Genomic DNA, 24416 nt, shown 5'->3' on the forward strand with positions numbered 1-24416 from the left:
TTTTTTTTTGGCCCATTTTAGACATGACTAGATTGAGGCAAAGGGAAGTAAAGTCACTTGTGAGAGGGCACAGAACTGCAGTAAAATCAGGAAAAACCCTACACACAGTTAGACTCCAGAGCCTGTTCTTCTTAACGTAGGATGTGGCTTCAGCTTCACTGGAGTTTAGGTTTTGTGAAAAAGCAAGGTGACGCATCAGCGGGTGACACATGTTACACAAGGAACTGAGACAGAACGTGCACTAAAGAAGTTTAGGGTGCAGAGAGCACTGCTGGCTGAGTGATGAGGGGAACAGAAATACTTCATGTAGGTTCTGGGGTAGGGTCGTGAAAGGTCAAAATAAAGGGTCGGGGCCTTCCGAGCAGAGGGCTGACATGAGGGCAGACAATGCAAGGTCCAGTTTTCAGGATGGCAGTAATTGGGCTGAAGGGAGCGAGGGGGCAGGAGAGGGCAGCGGCCATTAGGCAAGAAAGAAGAGTGGAGACAGGTTGTGGAAAGTCTTTCCTTCAAAGCCAAGAAAACAACTGTCAAAACTTTTAGCATCTGAGCACCTCTTAGTGTGTGTTTTGTGTTTGGCACATATCTGTATCATAAATTTTAGGGTAAATCAGTTTAAAACAGAGACCATCCACAATTTAAAATGTACACAATAAACAACATTTTAAAATCGCTAATAAGAAGTGTGATTATTGATACTGTTTTACAAGAAGATAGTATTTGCGATCTTTTACCAAGCTCTACCCACCTTGATGACGGATAGTTTGACCTGTATGGGCAGCTTCCACAGCCAGTTGGTTTAACTTCTCACTTTTCATATTTACTAAATAAAAAATTTTAGCTCCCATTTATATGTAACTGAGAAAAAAGGTGTGCATTATGAATATGCAAAATAATGTATTTATATATATATTTTAAAAGCAGTCCTGGGAACATGTCCAACTCTTTTGGTTCATGTAGTTAGATTTTAGGTTTTTGAACAATTTAAACACTATTAACAAACTCTCCTCATATCTTTTTAAAATAGGAAAAATGCAGGAATGAGATATTAAAAATATCTCAGTCCAATTTTTGCATCACAGTCCAATTTTTTTAAAGAAATTATAATATCTTTTTCCCAATATCATTGTATTTTGGCTCATAAGAGATAAGTTCAGGTAAGTGGTACGCTGGTAAGTTTTTAATAAGTTGTTCTCTGGGGGGAAACGTCCGGCTTTCATAGCATTTGTCAATTCCTGTGGTGTAAATGCTCCCTCCATGGCAGATTTCAAGCTCCCAACCTGATAATTCTGAGTTAGAAGAGCTGCTCACAGTGGGCTCTCACAAGCCAGCAGGTTATTAATCGTATCTCAGATAAGCTACTTTAGCAAAGCAGTTGGAATCACACTGCGGTTATGAATTTCTCGGTTACAGCCTCAGGTGTGAAAAAATGCATTTCTTTTCTAACTCAATTTAATTTTCTCTTGAGCTCCTATCCTGTCTGATATAGAAAATCAATCTAATCATTGCAGAGGAACTCAGTCCAGTCCATGGATTACTCAGGCAATTCAGGATTATATGTCTGTCACCTTCGGCTTCAAAACACTTGGGGACCTGCCTCCCTTCCTGCTGACCGTGGGGTTACTCCTGGGGCCGTGCGGAGGACAACCTTCTTGGTCTTCTACATGGGTGGTGAATGATCCCGACACTCAAGCAGCTTCCACTCTGCTCCGTGGTGATCTGCTGCAGGTCAGTCGGAAGTGCCTTATCTCAACATTCTGGGGCTCTTCCTCCCATCGGGGTGACACTTTGCCCACACCCACCGCTCCACTCCCCAACTTCCACATCCTTTCCGGACCCCCACGGTAGGTCTTCGTTCTCCTCACACGCCATCTGGGGCCGATGCGGGGTCTTTGCCAACCACCGTTCCTGCATGGCAGCAACATGCTGATTTAGTGACTTTTCCTGTTGGAGGTGATGACAGTCTCCTCCCTGAGCACCTGCTCTAAGCACCCTTTTCACATTTGGATCACTGAAGGGAAAGGAAGGGTTCTGAAAACTTCCTACTACGGACTTAGCTTGAGGACAGGGCTTCAGGGACAATGAGTCTTTACACGTCTTGCTCATGCCTAACCCTCTCCCTCCCTTTGCAAACGCACCCAACTGAGGATCAAACCCACCACCCAGGTATGGGCCCTGACCAAGGACCAAACCCACCACCTGCCACCTTCTGCTGTATGAGACCATGCTCCAAACAACTAAGCCACATGTTTATTTCTTTTATGCTCTTATGTATCAGTGATGCATCAACCTTTCTGTATTTTTACCAATCACAGAATTAATACCACGTAGTATAACAAGAAAAGAGCAAGTGTAATAAATACCAGTAAAGGCAAAGATGGGTTAGTTAGAAGAAACTGTACTGTTAGTAAATGGTGGACAATTCATACATTATCTTGCAATTTAATTTCTGAAAGTTCATGATTATTTTTAATTCCTTTTTTCCTTGAAGTTAACAAATTATCTGCTTAGCCACTGCAGAATATTAGCTGGAGTCAGGAAGTGCATTCAGAAACACCCATACATGCCAGAGGTGGGGCTGAAAGTCTTAAGCAGGCAAAAAACAAAGTCACAGCTGTGCTTTAAATTTTTTTTAAAATTAAAGTACAGTTGACATACAATATTCTATTAGTTTCAGGTGTACAAGTGAAATTTACTTTTCTTGAGGAAACCTCAAAATTGCATGACCAGTTACGGGTGTATTAAAATAACACTGTTTAGAAATCAAAGAACAGCACTGAGCCGCACTGGGGTGGTAGCAATGAAAACAAAACAGAACAGAAAGGGCATATGCGAGAGACTGCAGGCCACGAATGCACAGAGTTTGTCATCTTCAGGAGGAAGGACAGCAGAGAAGTAAAAGGCGATTCTATTAATTTTAAGCCATGGTGACTGAGATCACCACCAGGAACCGGAAAAAAAAATCATCACAAGTAGAAGCTGGTTTGGAGGCGATATATTTAACTTGAGATACGTGGAGCTCGTTAGTGAAGGCACCTCGCAGGCAGCTGAGAACGGAGAGGAGAGCGTTGGACGCGTCCCCCTCCAGCGCGTGTGCAGGTGGCCTGTGCCCAGGGGACACCGGATCTGCCACTCGAGGTGGGGCCAGGCTTGGAAAGGCCCGCAAAACGCTCTCATCTTGCCACGGACTCTCGGGCCTTGCTCTTCATTTTTACACAGCCAGATGTTTTTACAGAGGCTATTGAGTCAGTTACATTTTATACGGCCAATTGCATAGTCAATTTTATGTGTGTCCCTTTTGTTTTCCCTTGTTCATATTCATCACACGTCAATTTTTTAAAGGGATCAAAAAAGGTAAGAGAGAAAGCCATAAATAATAGTCAAAGCACTTAAATGTGGTTTTAGGCTAGTTTTCTACTTGAATTATTAGAACTGTAAGGCCCTGGCAATTCCCACTTAGGGAGGAAATCTGATATATAGTCTTATTTGAGGAGAAACACAAAGAAGTCCTCATAAAATTGTGTAATTTTTCTACATCTTTTTCTCTTAAAAGTACAGCTACAGAGCAGCCTTCAAAAACGTTACAGTTAAAAATCAAGTAAGATAATTATGGAAAAAATATTTTAATTTATAGAACTATTAGAGATGGATAGATAACATATATATATATATATATATATATACACATATACAAACATATGTGTATATATACATATATGAAGTGGCATTAGCAAGATGGCAGAATAGGAGGTCTCCAGCTCATATCCCCCTCAACAAAAACAATTTGGCAGCCATTCACGGACAAAAGTCCCCCTGTGGGAGCATTGGGATCACCCCTCAGGTCAGGAGCAGTCCTGCCCTCCCAGGGACCCACAAGGGAGACACTCCTGATTGTGTCTCTGGAGGCAGGCCCACCCATTTTGGTCCTAGCTATGGCCCAAATATAGTTTTGCCCACCCAGAGACACACCCATCCATGTTCCTGTGGCAGACCAGCTGACCTCAGTCCAACTGCAGATCTTGAAGTGGCCTCATAACCTAGCCCCAGCCCCTTACAGCTGCCATCAGGGTGCAGTCCTGCCGGGAGACAAGCCAGTTCCTACCCCTAGAAGTAGGTCCTCTAGCCTTGACCTGACTGCGGATACTGAAGTGGCCCTGTAACCCAGCTCTAGCTCCTCTCGGCTGAGGTCCAGGAGCAGCCCTGCCCACTCGGGCACATGGAGAGAGACATACCCACCTGACACACCCACCTGTGCCTACTGTGATCCAAATGCAGACCCTCAAGCGGCCCTGTGCCCTGGCTCCAGCTCCTCTCAGCCCCAGTCCGAGAGTTGTCCGCCCATGCAGTGACCTGGCAGGAGGCATACCCACCCATGCCCCCGGGCGCAGGCCTGCTGACCTTGGGGACCCTGAAGCAGCCCTGTGAGTTGGTCCCAGCCCCTCTCAGACAGAGTCTGGGACCAATCCTGCCCAGTGATGCTGCTTCAAATGCAGAGACGACAATGCAAGGACACACAGATCACAAAACCAGGCAAGCACGACACCGCCAAAGGACACTCATACGCTTCCAGTAACCAACCGCAAAGAAATGAAGGCCTACTGACTGCCTAAGAATTCAAAAGAATCATCTGAAAGAAGCTCAGTGAGATTCAGAGAACACAGGTGGACAAATAAAATCAGGAAAAAAATGTATGAATAAAATGAATGGTTTAACACTTCTGAGAAGCCTTATCAGGTGCGTCTCAGAACTTTCCACCCTGAGGACAGAAGTGGGAACATTTTATCTATCAGTTTCCATCCTCTATGGGTCAAGGTCAGCCTCACAGGCAGGAAATGCACCCGTGCCCACCACAGAATGTATGACGCCCACGGATCCCCTGGCACAGATCGTCCCTCCGCGTCGGGAGCCGCAGGGCAGGAAGCCACAGGCCAGCGGCACAGCCCAAGGCCAGGCCCTGTTACAGCTCTGAGAAGCTGCGCTTGGTCCCTACCCCACCGGGGGAGAAAGAGGCGGGCTGAGAGGCTGTGTCCCTCAAGAAGTGTCCGACAGATCACAACACGGCTTTAATCATAATCGTCTCTAATACTAGTAAATACAAAAAAAGGTGGTTTTCTGCTGCTGGCTATCCTCAGGCTTCTGCTCCATCGTCTCCTGGGGAAGACGCTCAGGATACTTCGGCACAGCACCCGAGAAGCAAGCGCTAGGCCCCCGCTTTCACTTTCTGTGGCCACCCCCCACCGTGCTGTCGGGGCACAGGGGCTGGCCGGCCGCCAGGGTGCATGCTCATTCCGAGGCCGCGTCTGAGGCCCCTCACACTCGTCTGCTAATATTTTGTTTAGAGTATTTTGCATTTATATTCATGAGAGAGAGTGGCTTTTAATTTTCCTTTCTTGTTTGTCCTTGACAGGGTTTGGCATCAAGGTGATGCCGGCCTCATAGAATGAGTTGGGAAGTATTTGGACTCTTTTTTCTGTCCTCTGGAAGCAAATATGTAAGATTAGAGCTATAACTTCCTTTCAAGTGTTTGGAAGAATTCACATAGGAAGGCATTTTAGCCTGGAGTTTTCTCTGTGACGGTGTGTGAATTATGGATTTACTATCTTTAACAGACAGAGGAATATTTAAACTTTCTGCTTCATTTCTTGGGTTCAGCTTTGTAGGTCGTTTTTTCCAAATAATTTTTTAAATTCCATTAGATTTTCACAATTATTAACAGGAAGTTTGTTAAAGTTTCCTTTATAGTTTTTGTCTTACTGATTCTCTGTATTGCATGTTTTCTAGTTAATTAATGTGCTTTTCTTTTTACCCTCTCCTGCTCCTTACTTTCGGTTTCATCTATTGTTCTAATTTCTTGAGAAACTGAGAAGTAGGCAATGGATGGATCATTAATATTTAGCTTTCCTGTTTTGTGATATATACAGTTAAGGCTATGAATTTAGTCTAAGCTGTAGCTCACAACTGTGATCTACAACATTTTGTTATCACCGAGTTAAAATGTTCTCTAATTTCCATTGAGATTTCTTTTTGAGCAGTGTATTAATTAAATTCCACACCTTTCTGGGTTTTTTAATATTTTTAATTATTGACTTCTAGCTTAATTGTACCTAGAGCACTTACTATGTAGATCTTAAATCCTTAGAGATTTGTTGAAATACTGTTTATGACCCAGAATAAATTTAAGTAAATATTCTAGTACAGCAGATAAGAATGTGTATTCTGGGGTTGTTGGAGGCAGAGTTTTATTTTTCAACACATTAAAATATAAATTACATATTTATATATTTTGTCAAATTTGTCAACTTTGCTGTTAAAATCTTCTGTATTTGAGCTGACTTATTTATTTTTTTGCCTTATTCTTCAATAAGCTACAGAGTTCGATTAAAAACCCCTCACAATGTTTTGTGTTTCAATTATTTTATCTATTTCTACTATTATTTCTGTCCGTTTTCTTTGTATATTTTGAAGCTCTGTCATTTGGTGCAGAAAATGTCAGGCTCACTGTATGGTATTTCCTTTCTCTGAATCTTTGCCCCTAAAGGCCTGGCTATCTTGGTTTCTCTGATATCTTTGAGCCACTAACACTTTCTAATTGGTTTACTAGTTTATAGAAATGTAGCTAAGTGTTATGGGTTAAATGTTTGTGTCTCCCCAAAATTCATGTGTTGAAGCTGTAACCCCCAAAGTGATGACATTTGGTACTTTTGGAGGTAATAGTTTCGATTAGGTCTTGAGAGTGAAACCCTCCTGATGGGATTAGTGCCCTTACAAGAAAAGGGGGAAAGAGGGATATCTCCCTCCACCGCAGGCACCAAGGAAAGGCCACAGGCGCACACAGTGAGAAGGCTGTAGTCTACAAGCCAGAAAGTGGCTTCTACCAGGAAACGAGTCTGCTCACCCCTTGGTCTTGACGTCCCCAACTCCAGAACTGTGAGAATTAAATATCTGTAGGTTAAGCCACCCGTCCAGTTGACGGTTTTGGTTAACACTAACCCAAACTGACCAAGACACTAACGTTTCTTAATTAATCACATAGCCAGCCAGACACCTTGCAAACTCAGTTCCTTGACCATGAGGTGGGACAAAGTCTTGGGTAAAATGTTATCATCCAGAGTTTCCTGGGGGACCAGGCTGTGTGGAGGACTTCGCCTGCAATGGTTCAGTTTCTTCCCCTCCTTGTCCTGCTTCCTCCACTCCCTCCCCATTTTCTCCTGGGAGCCACCCCCAGTGGACACCTCAGTCATCAGCCCAGGGTGTGCTTCTTGGAGAACCCAGCCTAAGACACCACCTGATTACTTAACTCACTGTTTATTTTCACTGCACCTACCTGTGAAATCTTCCTACTCAACAACATGAAAAATATTACAGCTACACAAAGAAGTTATACATTATTAATCATTTTTAATTTTATAAAATATATTTTAATTGACCAGATTTGAGTCATTGTATCAGTTTCAGTAGGTTCATATTTATCCTTTGAATTCCTAGATTTTATAACGGTTGAGGACATTTCCTAGGCCAGGAGCATTCTGTGTCTTCTAGTTCGAGACGACTTGGAAGGAAAATCTGCCTCAAGGTCCTCCCTTTACCCCCCTGTTGAATCAATTTCACTCACGTGCTTTGAAAATTTTCAGTTAGAGTTAGAAAGAAAAAATGTTGCCTACAGAACATCACAAATAAAGAGAGTGCACTGTCACAGGATCCAGAAGCCCTAAAACTCAACCCCTACTTTCATAGGAAAAGGGAGAGGAAATGTCGTTTCCCCAAGGACACGCACTATTTCTTATTATGATCTTGTTTCCATGGTTCCAAACCAGCATTTCTTATCCCTATAAATTACTCAGGGTTGGCTACGTGGCACAGTCACTCATATTCCACCATCAATTGATTCAGAGCTAAAGGAAATGTGCTCCAGGGCAGACAAGGACGATAGAGGGTAAGACAGGGGGACGACCAGGACACTGGCGAGAAACACCAGAAGAGGGTGGGACATATCCTTAAGGATGGGGCCCAGAAGGAAGGGCAACGCCCAAAGTAAGAAGAGAGCCAAGCCGTCAGGCGGCCAGTCATCTCTGGTGTTAAATCGAATGAATCGATAGAAGAGAAGTGATTCTATATTAATCCCAGAAGTGACAGCAAACTCCTCTGCTCAAATAAATAGAGAATACAAGCATATCGAGAAATAAGATGTAAATCTTTACTCATTTTTATTTCATCTTCTCAAGGCCGGGACACAAAATACAATCTGGACGCACAAGTGACACACCACTGACCATAAAACTGATCTCAACTTCATTCTCCGCACCTTTATCAAAAGGCTAGGAAGTTTGTTGTTGTTTTGAATCCTCGCCTGAGGATATTTTTTTCCATTGCTTTTCAGAGAGTGGAAGGGAGAGAGAAACATACATCGATTGGTTGCACATGCCCCGGCCAGGGACGGGATCGAGCCCGCAGCCAGGGACATGCCCTTGGCTGGAATCAACCCCGGGACCCTTCAGTCCACAGGCCGACGCTCTAACCACTGAGCGAAACTGGCCAGGGCTAGGAAGGTTTGTTTTTACACTTCACAAACTAATTTCCAATGACTGAAAAAGTAAAAATATTTTCAATAAAACCATCAGATCACCCAAATTCACAGACTTTGGCTAAGGATCTATAAGAGGATTTCTCCTTTACTTCAAGCTAATAACGAACATATAAGATGTAACTATAAATCTTTGACCCTGCTTTGCTCTATAATGAACCAGGAGACTCTGCCCACCAGAGTTATGTGGAAGCCTGACTTCCTTGAGACTACCTTTGGAGAAATGAATGTATATATTTGGTCCTGTGAGGTTTGCTAAAATGGGCTTAATTGGAAGTCACACTTTGGAGCTGTTTAACACTCTCTTGGGACTGTGTTTTTGTAATTCTTATGGCCACACCACAGTGCTGCGATCATTTTCAATAAGACCAATAGCACTTCAGTACTTTCTGCTTCCAACAGAAAATGAGGGAATTAAAGCACAGAGGTTAAATATTTTTCCCGTCTTAAACGAGTACGTGGCAGCAGAGATTTAAACCCAGGAATGGTGAATTGATCCCAGATATGCCTAATACCAAAGTGTTTGCTCTTCGCCTCAAATGTCATGATCCGTGACAGAGAGTGAAAAGAGAGCGGCAGAGCAGGCCAGCTGAGGTTCCAGTGCGCTGGGGAAGCGCGTGTTCTGTGACTATAGGGTGACTCTCGGGAATCTATTTGCGGATTTAGTTGGATTTAGGAACTCTCATCATACTTTTAAGAAGTGTCCATCTCCTAATCCCAGAGATAAATTAGGCCACTAGAAAGAAAAATTAGGCCACGAGAAAGAAAAAATTGGCAGAGCTACTAAGAAGCCATGTGCCACATCCTGAATCAGCATGGAGGTATGGGAGCCTCGACATTCCAGCAACGACCGAGGTGCCAAGGGCTCCCTCAGCACGCCAGCTCCTGGGTGTGGTGGCGAAGCAGTTGAGATAGAGGCAAATAAACGGCTTGTTTCTCTAATAACCTCTTCAAGAACAGGCCTTGCCCGAGGCAGCCAACACTGTACACGCCTCAGGTGGGGCAGCTTGCCCGCCCCATCGCTGGCCCTGGGGACCTATCAGGCACATTCCAGATCACCCCCCCCCCCCCCCGTGCCCAGGAGGCACCACTTTACTTAGGCTGGGGTCTTTCTCAGTCCTGTACAACATTCATTTCTTATTCTTTTCCTCATAAAGGAAGTATTGGTTACTAAATATATTAATGTTATCATTTTTTATTTTCACTTTTTTGTTGTTTTCTGTTTTATTTTTTCCATTTGTTCCCCTTATACCGTCTTTCACCCCCCCCCCATAATCACCATGCTGTTGTCCGCGTCCACGAGTTTTCTCTTTTGTTTCTCTTCTGCTCAGTACGTCCACCTCCCTCGCCCCCAGCTGGCCGCCTGCTCTCTCTATGAATCTGTCTCTACTTTGCTTGGTAGTTCAGCTTGTTCATTAGATTCCACATATGAGTGAAACCACATGAGACTTGTCTTTCTCTGACTGGCTTATTTCACTCAGCATAATGTTCTCCAGGTCCCTTCACACTGTTGCAAAGGGTAAAATTCCCTCCTTTTTTACAGCTGAGTAGTACTCCATGGTGTAAATGCCCCACGGCTCTTTTATCCACTCATCTACTGAGGGGCACTTGGGCTGTTTCCAATCTTGGCTATTGTAAATAATGCTGCATTGAACATAGGGGTGCACAGATTCTTTCATAGTAGTGTTTCTGAAATGCAAATTAAAACCACAATGAGATATCACCTCGCACTTGTCAGGGTGGCTCTCATCAATAAACCAACAAACAAGTGCTGGCGAGGGTGTGGAGAAAAGGGAGCCCTCGTGTACTGCTGGTGGGATGCAGACTGAGGCAGCCACTGTGGAAAGCAATATGGAGTTTCCTCAAAAAATTAAAAATGGAACTGCCTTATGCCCCAGCCAGCAATTCTACTTCTGGGAATTTATCCAAAGAAACCCAAAACACTAAGGTTATTGGTTTTTAAATGTAATAATTATAAAAGATTTCATGCAATATGTTTAACAGCAGGAAATATTCACCTCATCTGTCTCTTAAGCACTGACATGCATCGTGCATATTCTGGGAATTTATCTTTGGGATTTTAATTTTAAGCATAATAGTTATATATGAACAAGCGTGATGATTCAGGGCAGTAAGAATCGCCATATAATTCTTCATAGAATGTTATAATTATTCTCATTAGAAGTATATCCAAGAATCAGAGTTCTCTGTGTCAATTAAGTAAACATGCTAACTTCGCTGCAGACAGATGCTGATTGTAACAGCAGATCCTATATGCCTGGGAAAGCATTGTTTTATAAGCATTTAGAGTAGAAGGGCTTAGCTGTGGTGAAAAAAAAAAAAAAGGTAATGGGAAAATACAGACAAATATTCAACTTTTTAGCAACACAGGAAATATTTTGATCTTTCAGAATAGATGAGAGAAAACAGGTATAGCTCAGGGATACTACGGGTTCAGTTCCAGAGCACCACAATAAAGCGAGTAACACAATAAAGCGAATTGTAATCTTTTTGCTGGTGGAGGTCTTGCCTTCAATTTGTAAAAAGCACAACATCTGTGAAGTGCAATAAAGTGAAGTATCCCTGTATCTGTCAGTTATGGAAGCAATCTGTTATATACTTAAACGCACATGCATATATATGTTTACACTCACACATATAAATATTTTATTTTTAATTCTATTTACTGCTTTCTTATTTTACTTGTATACACAAGTATATCAGTTTGCAATAACCCATTTCAAAGGTTTCCAAGTACATGGAAATAAAAACTTTCATTGGGATTACATTACCCCAGGAATAGCTCTACATACATGGCTCCTTTATTTTTTTTAATTTATCTTTATTGTTGAAAGTATTACAGATGTCTCCCTTTTTTCCCTCTTTGACCCCCTCCACCTGGCACCCGCCCCCACCCCGTCTGTGTCCACGGGTTATGCATATATGCATATATGCATATAAATTCTTCTGTTAATCTCTTCTGCCCCCTCCCCTCCCTGCTTCCCTCTGAGATTCCTCAGTCTGTTCCATGCTTCCATGTCTCTGGATCTACTCTGTTTATTGGTTTATTTTGTCCATTCGATTCCACATATGAGTGAGATCCTGTGATACTTGTCTTTCTCTGACTGGCTTATTTCGCTTAGCGTAATACCCTCCAGGTCCCTCCATGCTGTCCCAAAGGGTAAGAGGTCCTACTTTTTTATAGCTGCAGAGTACATGGCTTCTTCAAATTCTTTCCCAAGAGCACACCTGGACTATCAAACGCTGCACCAGAACCTGTCTGAACTCTACATGGACAGTAGTAAAAAGTTTAAAGTTGCCCGTTATAATTCAAACGATACTGAAACTGCAACAATGAAAATATTCTGTAAAGGTAACGGGAGATTTAATTTCACTGTATGGCCAGGATTAGCAGTGACTGTTTTTAGTGTGTGTTGTTCACAGTTAAGTTTGGATTATATTTCCCAGAGCTATGAAATCTGCCAGGTTCAAATTGAGATGCATCTTCCCAGTGAAAGGAAGTATGAAAGACGTTATTTACTCAATGGCTTTTGTGCTAGTTTCCCAGGGCTGCTGGAACAAAGTATCTCTTACTGGGCAGCTAGAAAAAACAGTTTTTTCTCTTCCAGTTTGGGAGGCTAGAAGTTCAAAAGCAAGGTGTCAGCAGGTTCACGCTCTCAGGAGGCCTTAGAGGAGAGCCCTTCCTTGCCTCTTCGTAGCTTCTGGTAGTTGCTGGCAATACATGACTTCTTTTGGTTTGTAGCTACATCGTTCCAGTGTCTGCTTCTGTCTTCACTCAGCCTTCCATCTGTCTTTTCTGTCTCTGTACGTTTCCAAATCTCCTTCTGATAAGGCCTTACTTGGAGCTCACTCTAACCCAATGTAACCTTATCTCAACTTACATCTGCAAAGACCCAATGTCCAAATAAGATCACATTTATAGGTATCGAGGTCAAGATTTGGATGTATCCTTGGAAGGACATAATTCAACACATAATGGCACTCAAGTAAAAAATTTAAATTAATATATCTCAAAAAAAAAGATTCCGTTTTCTTCTTCCCTGCTGGTAGAAACGGACTGACCTTTCCTGACCTCCTTCCCCCAGGCGAGGGCCTAGGCGTTTTCACAGCCCTCCTCTCACAGATGGGGAGCACTGGGTGGTTGAACCTCATTTCTCACTCCTTGCCAGTCAATCTTTGGCTCTAACTTTTCCAGATTCCACAGGAAAGTGGTCACCCTACCTGTGTTTCTGGGACACTGGGGCCTTTATTTGCTAATGTCGTTTATTTATACATGGCCTGCTGACGTGGCTGAATACCCTTCCATAGCCTGATCCAAATACTACAAGGAATGTTGCCATACTAGGAATAATATGTAGCCTTTAATAAATCACTCAAAATCTGACATTCCTTTGTGAACGCTTTGTGTAATTAAGAGGGGGAGAAAGAAAAACTAAATGAAAAAGAAAAATGTAATCAAGTAGGTTGACAACCAGCAAAAGATAATTAAAATGATCCTGTTTTGTTTCTCTGTTTCATTAACATGCAAATGAGATTCATGAAGTTTGATATTCTGTTTCACCAAGAGCCATAGAAACGGATTAAGAATGAAAATGAGTCCCACTGATGGAGGTTTCTGATGAGTATATGAATTAACGAAAAATATAATTTTATCCAATCAATAACTTACATATACTTTTTGTGATTTATTGAACCTCAACAAATGAAATAAAGGTAGTTAAATTAAATTTTGTTTCTCCTTCCAAAGGTCAAATCCCACAAAAAGCTTTTATCACTCAAATGGAGTGGTGGCAAATGTTAAAGCCTGCTTTACTTTAAAGGAGCACAAGATGGACCTCATTCCAAGAGCAGTGCTGTGATGGGAGGACCACAGGTACAGCGTCAGGACTGACCCTCAGAGGGGTTAGGAGAGTCCCCTTGCCTGTGGTCAGTGAGGGATTCAAAACTGAAAAAGGGATAGTCCAGTGTGACCAATAATTCTACTACAAAGCAAATAAAAGTAACAGACAAGCATTATCGACAGATATATCCAAGGCCCCTCAAATTCTCTGTTTGATACAAGAATCTCAGTGATGACTCTGCATGGATACTCTCACACTCAGAAACACACAGAGTTATGTCAATTACACACACTAAGAAAAGAAACATACATAAATAATTGTCCCAAATAATGTAACATTTTTAAATAAACTGAAATTTACAATCATGCTAAACTGTTAGATATTTATAATGTGTACCCTATGGTAAAAACAGACATACACACACACATGCACACATGATCTACTTGTTATGTCTAATGTTCAACGTACTCAAACATTAAACAAGAGAACCAAGGACAGCATCAAGGAGTAAAACTTGAAGTGGCTGACAGATGGCATGCTAGAAGGGGATAATAAATGAGCAAATCCCTGTTTTAATAATATATGACGTCAGTGTCTACTGCTTAACGGTTGTTAAAAACGTTTTCTGTGTTAGCATTGCCACACGGTACATGCACAGATGGTTTTTGCCTCAGCAGATTATGAAAAGGGGCCACAATAATGTTCTGTCCCTAAGTGCACAGTTTTTAAGTTCTCTCTTATTTCTACAGCAAGTTGCCATTTAAGTACCTGCACTTTCCTTTAAAGGTATTCAAGCAATCTAACATGACCCAAGAGTCGCCAGTATGAACCGAGTGTTCCTAAAGGAACATGAAAGCTGATTAAGTTCCCACTCCCCGATGGGACAGCAAATCACATCACCCACGTTGAGAATAAAACACTCTGAGAGCTTATTATTTTTAAATAACGAGCACATTTTAAAATTACTTCTTCTTGCAAAGTTTCTTATCTTGAAACAGAAGGCCAATGAAACTGTGATGGCTACTGTATATATAATGACTCCCTAAAGATGTCCCCTGACTTACAACAGGGTCACCTCCCGCGAACCCACTGTAGGCTGAAAATATCACAAGTCAAAAATGCATTTAATACGCTTTACCTACTACCATAGTTTAGCCTCGTCTGCCTTAAAACATGTCAGAACACATACCCAGAAAGTGCTGGCAACACAGCATGCTGCGGAGTCCCGGCTGGTGGACCCGGTGACCGTCGCCTGCCGGGCCACAGCTCGCCGCCTCTGCCCACAGCAGGACAGCGTGAGGCACCACGTGCCACCAGCCAGGAAAGGACCAATGTGCGCCGCTTTCGCACACTGTAAAGTCGAAAACTCCTAAGTCGAACCATTCCAAGTCAGGCACCATCTGTATTGCTGTAGGAAAGTTTATTTTATAGGACACATAAAAAAGCTCGCCAGATTGAAGGAATTCAATTCTTCAGGTGCTGAAATGATCATGCAGGGGTTTAAAATGGGCTGCATCCCTCTGCCATTCCAGAACCAATCCTACGCATCGTGTATATCCCATGAGTTCCTGCCATTTGCTTATGTAGAAATTTCCTTCCATTTACAACATATCACTTATAATGATTTTATTCAAAGAGAATGGAAAATTAATGAGATTCATCATGAACCAGAGGCGGGGTGGGGAACCAGGCTTACCGTCTCTTCGATTTAGCCGTGCAAATCCAGGACCGTGGCTGCTGGAGAGCTCGGATGAGCTGCTGAATGATGCCTGGGACAAGGCAGGCACCAGGGGCTCATCGCAATCATCTGCCAAGAGGGAAAACCCATTCAGATTAGTACACTGCTGACAGCTTCCTTGGTTCAACAGGTAAAAGAAACAAACGAAACACAATAAGAAAAACCAGAATCTCTAACAATATGCCCAATGTTTACAGGCAGTCTTCTCCTGTAGGTATATTAAGTTCAGTAAGAAAAGAAATTAAAGACAAGAGGATATGAAATAGGAGCGGGCAGGCTGCACAGGAATGACAAAATCATATGCTACCTTCAGGTAAAAAAGTTTTACTTAAACAAGAACCAAAAATACCCAATCAGTATACCTAATTTATAAATAAACTTATGTGAGGAAAGATTTATAAATCTTTATGAAACTATATGAAAATTAAGAACTTATGGCGGCCAAAAGTTACGTGAAGTGAAGAGAAATATATCCACACAGAAAATACTTGCAAAACAGTATACAATCTGTATTCCAAATTAAGGAAAACCAAATAAAATAGAGAGAAACAAAAACTACCTTTAAATCAGTTAGAAAACACATTAGAAAAAAATAGCACAAGCCAAGACCAGAGAGTTCACCAGACAGAACCAATATAAATTGATGGTGAAACTCAAGAGTAGGAAAAAGTGTAAATCAAGACTACATTAGATACTATTTTACAGATGGTAGACGAGCGGGATTTCAGAAATCTGACAACACCAGATCACCCAGACAATGTGGGCCAAGAGAAGCTCCAATGCCCTGTTAGTGGGATTGCAAATTTGAGCTACTTTTAAAAAACAATTTGTCCATTGGAACCTTCCGTACCCCACGTTCCACCGATTCCACTGACAGGCCTCCCGGACAGGGCGTCCCTGTGATGAATCACTGCTCTCATGACCTACTCAAGGATGTTATACAAATACTAGTATTTTCTGTGTTCCATGGAAAGAAAAAAGTTGGGAAGCACTGACCTAGAGAAACTCTTGCATTTGTACACCAAGAGGCATGTGCCATTTCTAGCAACACTGCTCATTATAGCAAAAAATCGGTAACAGTCCAAACATCCAAATGCCAAAGAACAGATCAATAAATCGTAGTACTTTTTATGATGGAGTAACATACAACAGTGAAAAGGAACTACACAAACACACAAAAAAAAAGCTTGGATCCTAGAAACAAAATTTTCAGTGGAAAAAATTAAGTTATAGAAGGCCATATAACATGTTTCATAGTTTTGAGAACCTTAAAAACAAGCAAAGCTAAGTAACGTGTTTGGGGACATACGTGATCAAAAAATAAAAACTATGAAGGAGACTTGACTTGGGGTGGTGAACCCAATACAATATACAGATGATGTATTATAGACTTGTACATCTGAAACCTATATAACTTTATTAACCAATGTCACCCCAATAAATTCAATAAAAAATATTTTTTTATTTTTTTAAAGAAAGAAATAAAAAGCACAAAATTTAGGATAAAAGTTAATTCTGGAAAAAAGATACATATATGTATGTATATGTATACATATATATGAAAGTATATACATGTTTATCTATCCTGTGTGTCACATATAAAATTTAAAAATAAGGCACAGAGAGGGAAAGTATAAGAATAGTCTCATGTTGACCATGATATCCATATGTGCTATTTTATTCTCCTAATTCTTCATTCTATGCAAGGTATTTGTCTTTTATGTTATACAATTATTAAGTTGTTGCCATTTTTGTTCTAATCAGAAAAATATTTCTCTTGTATTTAGGATGTAACATATATTGGTAATTAAAAATCATGCAGGGTTACTGTCCCAATTTTTAATTAATGAGCAATTCAACTTAAACTAATCTAAAAATGATCTAGAGCATTCTGAAACTTTGTGACGTTTATCCTGCTTGAACATAGTTTTTTAAACAAACACTAGCAGTTTTACTGCTTAAATATTCAAACTACAATATTTTTCTGCAGTCTTGCTATTTGAAATACGTGTTTTTATTTAAAGCTAAATGTCTAAAGTATAAGTGATAAGTAAAAATTTACCAACTTAACAAATTCTTGCACAAGAATTTGCCTAAGATAGCATTTTATTTTTTGAGATCGCCTCATTTTTATTTAAACTTCACTTTTTCTTCTTTCACACCTTAAATTCTTTAGCTAACTCTTAAGACAGACTTGATCACTGGCCTACAGTTCCTGCAAGTTTACTGATTGGCTTAAATGCTGACACTGTAAATCTAGTTGTAATTGAAGTATTAAGGAGCACAGACATTAAAAGACATACAATCCATGGAGTACTGAAGGAAATGCTGATTATGCCCAATCACAAGCAACAACCAAAATGCGGTAGTCCACTGTGGAAACTGCCCTGTGGGGGGGGAGGGGTTACGTGTGTGTGTTTACCAGAAGTCAAGTCATGTTTTAATTATTATTAGTATTCAGGTGAGAAGGACACAGAAAAGGGTATTTAACTGAAATTCACAATCAATTATGCAGATTCAAATAAACGTTTGCATGTGAAATGCCTCTAGTGCAATCCATCGCTCTAGAAGGCATATATTTATCGCTCACTCATTTTGCCACTATAAACTAAGGATCAATCCTGTTCTATTTTTTAGCTATTAAAGATTGGGGTTAAAACAAGAGAATGGGTGCTTATTCCATTTGTGGGGAGAGGAACCTGTGATATGGGAAATGGATGGGGATGCTGATTGGGGGGCTCCTGATGTTTGGTAATGTTCTAGTTGCTGGCTGAATGTTGTTACAAGCATTATCAGTCTTTACCATGATCACATACACTTCCCCACCATCTGTTGTATGTTTATTTAGCACCAAAATATTCTAAAATTATTCTTATATAAAACTTAAATACTAACTAGCACACTAGCACATGTCCAGTGAGCGCTCTCTGCCAGGAACAACCATTTCACACATAGCATCTTTACCCCTCCTCCTTAAGGTACTAGCATTATTTTTATGTTACAGACACGGTAACTGAGACACAGAGTTTGGTTAATTTGTTAGTTTCACTGTCATGGGGCCATGATATTTACAAACTGTATTGGGGTCTAGAATACACTATGTAAGAACACCGTCACCACAATGATTATTTCTTTAGGTTTAGAGTGTAGGAATTTCATCAGGCACCATAGTGACATGAATAAAATCTCTCTCAAAAAGTTGTGTACTTCAATTCCAGGTTTGTCAAGCTATGTGCTTATTACCAATTTGATCTTCAATAGTCTTGAAACTGGGGAGGGGGGGTCTCAGACAGCAATAATGAGTCTGGCGTGAGTAGAAAGAATATTTCCCTCCAGACACTAATGAAATGGAATTCTGAAGTCAGTGTCAGTCTCCAGTGAATTTAATTCCAGAAAACCAGTTTTCTCTGGCTGTACCAATAAATACAGTAAAATGCGGGCTCTAGTTTTTGGTCTTTCTCATAAAAAAATAAAAATAAAAAAATTCTACAACCTGATTAAATAGGGAGAGTCTCACTGAATTCTGTTAGAATATTCATACTTAGGGGGAAAATTACCTAATTTGTGCTGAGGCATTTTCTCTCTCTCTCTCTCTCTCTCTCTCTCTCTCTCTCTCTCGCTCTCTCTCTCTCTCTCTCACACACACACACACACACACACACACACACACACACACACACCCACCCACCCACCCACCCCCCCTTACAGCTTTCAGGTCAATATCTCAGAAAACTCACCACTTACTCTTTATGTAAGAGAAAAACCACTGTCATTAAAAAGACAAAGATAAATTAGATCTCTGGCAAACTGTGTATGTGAGAAATTTCAATAGCCTTTTATAAATAAGATGCTAGCTATATTGAAAGTATTTTAATATAGCTTGATCAAAGGTAATTTAATTTTATTTTACAGAGGGTTTTAATGCATAATTCTCAAGTAAGTAAAAGCTGTTCAGTTTTTAATAAAAGTAATTCAATTTTCTTAATCTCTATGTAATACTACCCATACTAAGATAATGGGTGTATATTATTGGCTGCTTATACTCTCGGTGCTTTACATGTATTAACTCATTTGATCCTGATAAATATGCTATACTATTCTATACTATTAACTCCATTGGACCATCAAAGAGAAAGGGACACATGGTTAAATAATTTACCCAAGGGCACAGAGCTCCGATTCTGAGCCAGTACACTGTTGAAACAAGTATTAGGCATCTAAAATATACTTGACCAAAACAAACAAAAAACAGGGCTGATTTTCAGTGGCATTCAGCTTAGTTGCCAATGAGTGAAAACAACCTCTGTTTTTTGGAAGACCTGCCAAAATCAGTTGTATGCCTGCTAATGAATCATGTTTCCCACAGAAATATTCATTGGAGAAGGACAGGATAGGATAGTATACATAACAAACATGCTTAAAATCTTTAAAAATTCCATACATTAGAGGCAGGGGTGGGACCACTGACAGGGAGCTTTGGAAATGTTAGAATCTCAAGTCTATTCAGAAAACAAATAAGGTTTCTTTTAGACCTAGTCCAATATTCCATTGACAGGTTCAAGATTAAAGAATGACCTTCCCTCCAAGAAATCTATTTCCTTGAACAAAATGTTTTATTCCAATCTATATTATTGAAATTGTCATCCAGTTGAAATTGAAAAGCATTAGCTAAGAAAGTACAGAATTATGCTAACAAATATCAAAAATACTGTGTACAAGGTAAAAATTTCATCCAAAAGTTAAGCAACAACATTGCTCTCTAACCATAAGCGGAGTCTGAGTTATCTCTACAAATTAAGCAGGTCTAGTTTCAGGATTCCTGGAGTCCCATCTCCATGCCCAGGCATAACACATGTCCCTGATGTACCTCTGAGTCCTGTCCAATGAGAGATTGAATATACAATGGACAACAGCCAGACTACACACAAAAACAGAACTCTGGCTCACAGAGGGCAACCAGCCTACTATGGGGAAGCCAACCTACTATCCAGTCGCCAGCCCAGGGAGACAGACAATAACCCCTGTGGCAATTGGCTCAAAACAGCCAGGACTTGATTAATAACTTCAGAGCTTTCCTAATTGGTACCCCTGCTTTGAACTATGTATTTGGTAGAGATTTCGAGGTCAGAGGAAGCCGTATTTGCACAGCTCATCAACCACATAGGATGCCCTTTTCCAGTTAGCCGGCCTACAGCTTCCCCGTGTATGGCATCCAGTCAGGGCAGAGCCGAAGCCTTCCCACTTCACCCACAATCGAGTTTTCCCTGGCCCCTGCCTACCTCTGAGTCTCTGCCAAACACAATGGATGGTGGCTGAATCCCAGGCTGGAGTAAACTCTAAATAGAAAGCTTTCGATTCTAGTTCTCCTGTGGAGGGTCTTCATTTATTGTTACGCTAATGGCCAATCCCAACCGTGGAGGCTCATCCTGACAATTGTAACCGCCCCAGGCACTGACTCGGCACAGCAAAGAAAGTCCATCCGAAGTACCTACAGAATGTTTGAAAAGCAGCAGCAACCTCCTGGCTTAAAGAAAAAATCTATGGATTAGCTCTAGGTTGTCACTTCTGTGGAATGTGCACTTTGAGTAATTCATCCTAGCAATTTAGGGTGGGAATAGTTAGAATGAATGACTGATTCTAAGGAGAATCACATGGGGGATATTTAAAACTTGCCCCATTCCAAGTCATTCCAACTTACTTTGTCTATAGTGTAGTCTAGCCAAGACTAGGCTAGTTTGGAAATCACTAAAATAGACCTGCAAATTAGTTTCTAGCCAGTGCTCCCCTTTCACAAATGTCTTTATGCTTTTCATGAGGTTTCATGAGGCTTTTTAAAGATTAAAGAAATGGTTACAGTGTCACACTCTACCCCTTTTTCCCAATGAATCTATGTCAGCTGAGTGTGTGGAGGCAGCTGCTGCACAGTGACATTCTGGTAAGAAAAAAAGAGTAAATTTTAAGGACTAGTGATGATACAACTGGCTTGAATAAAGTATAATTTTTCATAAGAGCAGGTGACAAAATATGGGCTTTTTCTGATTTTATCTCTCATCATCACGTAAAATAGCATTTCAGCTCAAACACCGAGTACAGACTACTGCTAAATTCTTTACCTTCTTTAAATATTGATTTGAGTTTGACACAAAAATTAGCAACCACTTGAGGATACTAGCTTTAGATATATTAAATAAGACAAACATGAACTTCTTTGTCAACCAGTGGCTTAAATATAAAAAATAGCATATTGCTGCAACTTAAAACAAGCAAATATTTATCAGTATGTTTTTCTAGAGCTGAGCTAACAGGCAGGGATGATTTTCTAGTTGTCAAGTAATTCATTTTGGCAGTAGCCTATAAGTTTCTATTCATTTTCCTGCTATATGAGACATGGGTGAGTTGTATATATAACTGTTAATACTCTGTGGTGTTAATGGGATAAGCTTTCACTTGGAGGCAAACAGTGGCTTATGTGTGCCCAAGTTTGAATAGCTTTCCCAATTAATCTTCACAATTAATGGATGAATGGGAAGGCAGTTAACTTTTAATGACAGCACAGCCAGAGGCTGATTGATTTTAGAGGTTTAATAGCAACTATTTAAAGTCCAGGTATTAGGACAAGGAGACCTAATTCACCAAACAAAATCAACCAAAGGTGAAAGGGTAGAAGAAATAATTAAAAAGTAAAGAGAGTATAGTATCGAAGCTCTAGGAATCTGCACACTTCGCAGACCATTACTGGCAGATACAACGGCCACATGTGACATCACGGTGAGTATGTACATTTAAGACTTGTACATATATCTTGAATCAGTTCCTTTTACCAACTAGACATTTCAGAATGGACTTTTGATTAAAAAGAACTTGAAGAGAGAAATTATAAAACACAACATTTCAAATAGGTTGTAGGATGTAAGATGTTTAATACAGTGATGTAAAGTGTACTCTCACAAAATTGGGATTTTTGTGGAATGGAAGTAGGGAGAGGTTTAAAACATTAATAGGTATGTAAACTGGACAAGATAAAGTATGCTTTGAATTAATAAAGATGAAGCCCAGTCTAAAGGAAACTCTTATAAGGCTAAAAACTGACCATTACAAAGAATGATAATAAATGCAAATTAAAATGATGTCCACCAAACATGGGGTCTATGCCACTGACAATCTAAACACACAACAACATACAGTTAAGCAAGAAAAGGGATGAAAGACATAGGAAATAGTACGTACAAATGAATCCAATGAGTTCCATCTACATTTGCTCATACAAATATCCTGTAATATCTAGTTTGAGCTCATGCATAAGCATTTATGGGATTCCTGCATTTATTGCAAATAATTCAGATTAAACTGACTTCAAGTCTCTCATAGAAGCACTAAAGTCAAATGGAAATGGAGACCTGTCTTTAAAATAAAACAGGTTTAAATGTTTAGTATTAAATAACATTTCTAGCCCGGCCAAGCGTGACTCAACGGTCGAGCATCCACCTAGGATCCAGGAGATCGAGTTCAATTCCCGGACAGGGCACATGCCCGTGTTGAGGGCAGATCCCCAGTTGGGAGTGTGCAGGAGGCAGCCAGTCAATGACTCTCATCATTGATGTTTCCCTCTCTCCCCCTCTCCCTTCCTCTCTCTGAAATCAATAAAGATATATTTAAATAATAATATTTCTTCTCTTTTTTCTTCTTTTTTAATAGGTTCATGTTAAAACTCTTGAGTGATACTGTAGAGAACTGCTTGTTTTTCACAGCCCAGGAACAGAGGCAGAGGAAGCACCTGGCTGCTATATTAGTTTCCTATTGCTGCTGTAACAAATTACTACAAACTTAGTTTCTTAAGGCAACACAAGTTAATTATTATCCTTCAGTTCCAATATCAGAAGTCCAAAATTACTTTCAGTGGGCTAAAATCAGAGTGTCAGCAGGGTGATGTTCCTTCTGGAAGCTCCAGGGACAACCTGTTGCCTTCTTTTTTCCAGCTTCTAAAGGCTGACTGCATTCCATATGACCCTCTGATCTCTGCTTCCATCATTATATCTCCTTCCCTGACTCCCCTTCAATCCTCTTTACCCTATAAAAATCCTCATGATTTCATTGGGCCCACCAGAGCATTCGTGCTATGCCCAGCTGAATCACGTGTGCATGCAGTCAGAGCAACAATGACCTCCTAAGTGTGTGCCATTTCCATTAACCGATATTTTCAACCTGAAATTGCCATGTTTTAGACTTTGGTTTCTGGAGGGAAAATTGGGTAAGCCTCAATTCAATGCCTATTCTAGTCATATTAGATGATATTTCGACATTTGTGAACAAATACTCCCTTTTATGACTAAATTATATTGAGAGTTGTTATTTATATCTCAAAATATCACACTCGAAGATGAAGGCTGAAATGTTTCATAGTGACAGGAAATTTTTCTGCAGATAAATGCATTTTAGTAAGTGAGCCCAAAAGCTATTTTAATGAGCAGCTATTTCTAACTGGGGGGGGGAGGGATAAGCCAACTAGAAATGATGAGCTTCTCTGAGTAACATCATGAAATTAGACGAAGTAGACTTCATTTCATTGGCTAAGATTCTTGTGTTTGATTCCATAATTAAGCAAGAGACAAGCTCTGCTTACCTGTGGAAGGTGAGGGGTTACTCCCACCTTGTTTTTTGGCAATTTAGCTAAAAGCCGGCTGAGCAAGTGTGACTTGAGTCAATGGGAGAACCCTGCTCTGATATCTGGAACCTCCTTTCCAACAAGGCCACACCTGCACCTGAGAACCACTGTTTCAAGGACACTTGGAGGTTTCCAGCCCCTGGTCTCCTTAAATATAGGTAACATCACAGCACATGCTCCATAGCCAAGTGTGTGAGCCCCTCAGTAGGCAGAATTCTAAGATGACCCCAAGAGTCCATCCCCTCGTAAACACCCTGTAGAACCCCCTCCCCTTGAGTGCAGGCAAAACCCGTGAGTAGGAGGAAATATCAACCCTATGATTGTTACATCGCATGGCAAAAGGGATTTTGCTGCTGTAGTTAATTAAGATCCCTGATTTAGTTGACTCTGTTACTCAAAGGGGAGATTATCCTGGGTGCACATGACCTAATCAGGTCAGTCCTTTAAAAAGTCTTAAAGGTCAAAGATACAAAGAAGTCAGAGAAGACATGAAGCATGAGTGGGTTGCTCCCACTGGCCTTGAAGGAGCAAACTGCCATGTTGTAGAGAGGGCCATATGGCAAGAAGTGGCGGGTG

The 24416-nt window shown here is 40.7% G+C and overlaps 1 protein-coding gene across 4 annotated transcripts in view; it reads right to left on the reverse strand.

Annotated features, from left to right (window-relative positions):
• CNTNAP4 (contactin associated protein family member 4) overlaps positions 1–24416 on the reverse strand; it is a 308626-nt gene that overhangs the window by 264963 nt on the left and 19247 nt on the right. For all 4 annotated transcript variants that reach the window (XM_087827286.1, XM_087827285.1, XM_087827284.1 and 1 more), the window contains exon 2: positions 15137–15247. In XM_087827286.1, the coding sequence (XP_087683412.1) occupies positions 15137–15247 (111 nt within the window). The remainder of the gene's footprint in view (positions 1–15136; positions 15248–24416) is intronic.

This window comes from Miniopterus natalensis, chromosome 18 (assembly GCF_054644295.1).
Source record: "Miniopterus natalensis isolate mMinNat1 chromosome 18, mMinNat1.hap1, whole genome shotgun sequence".
NCBI lineage: Eukaryota > Metazoa > Chordata > Mammalia > Chiroptera > Miniopteridae > Miniopterus > Miniopterus natalensis.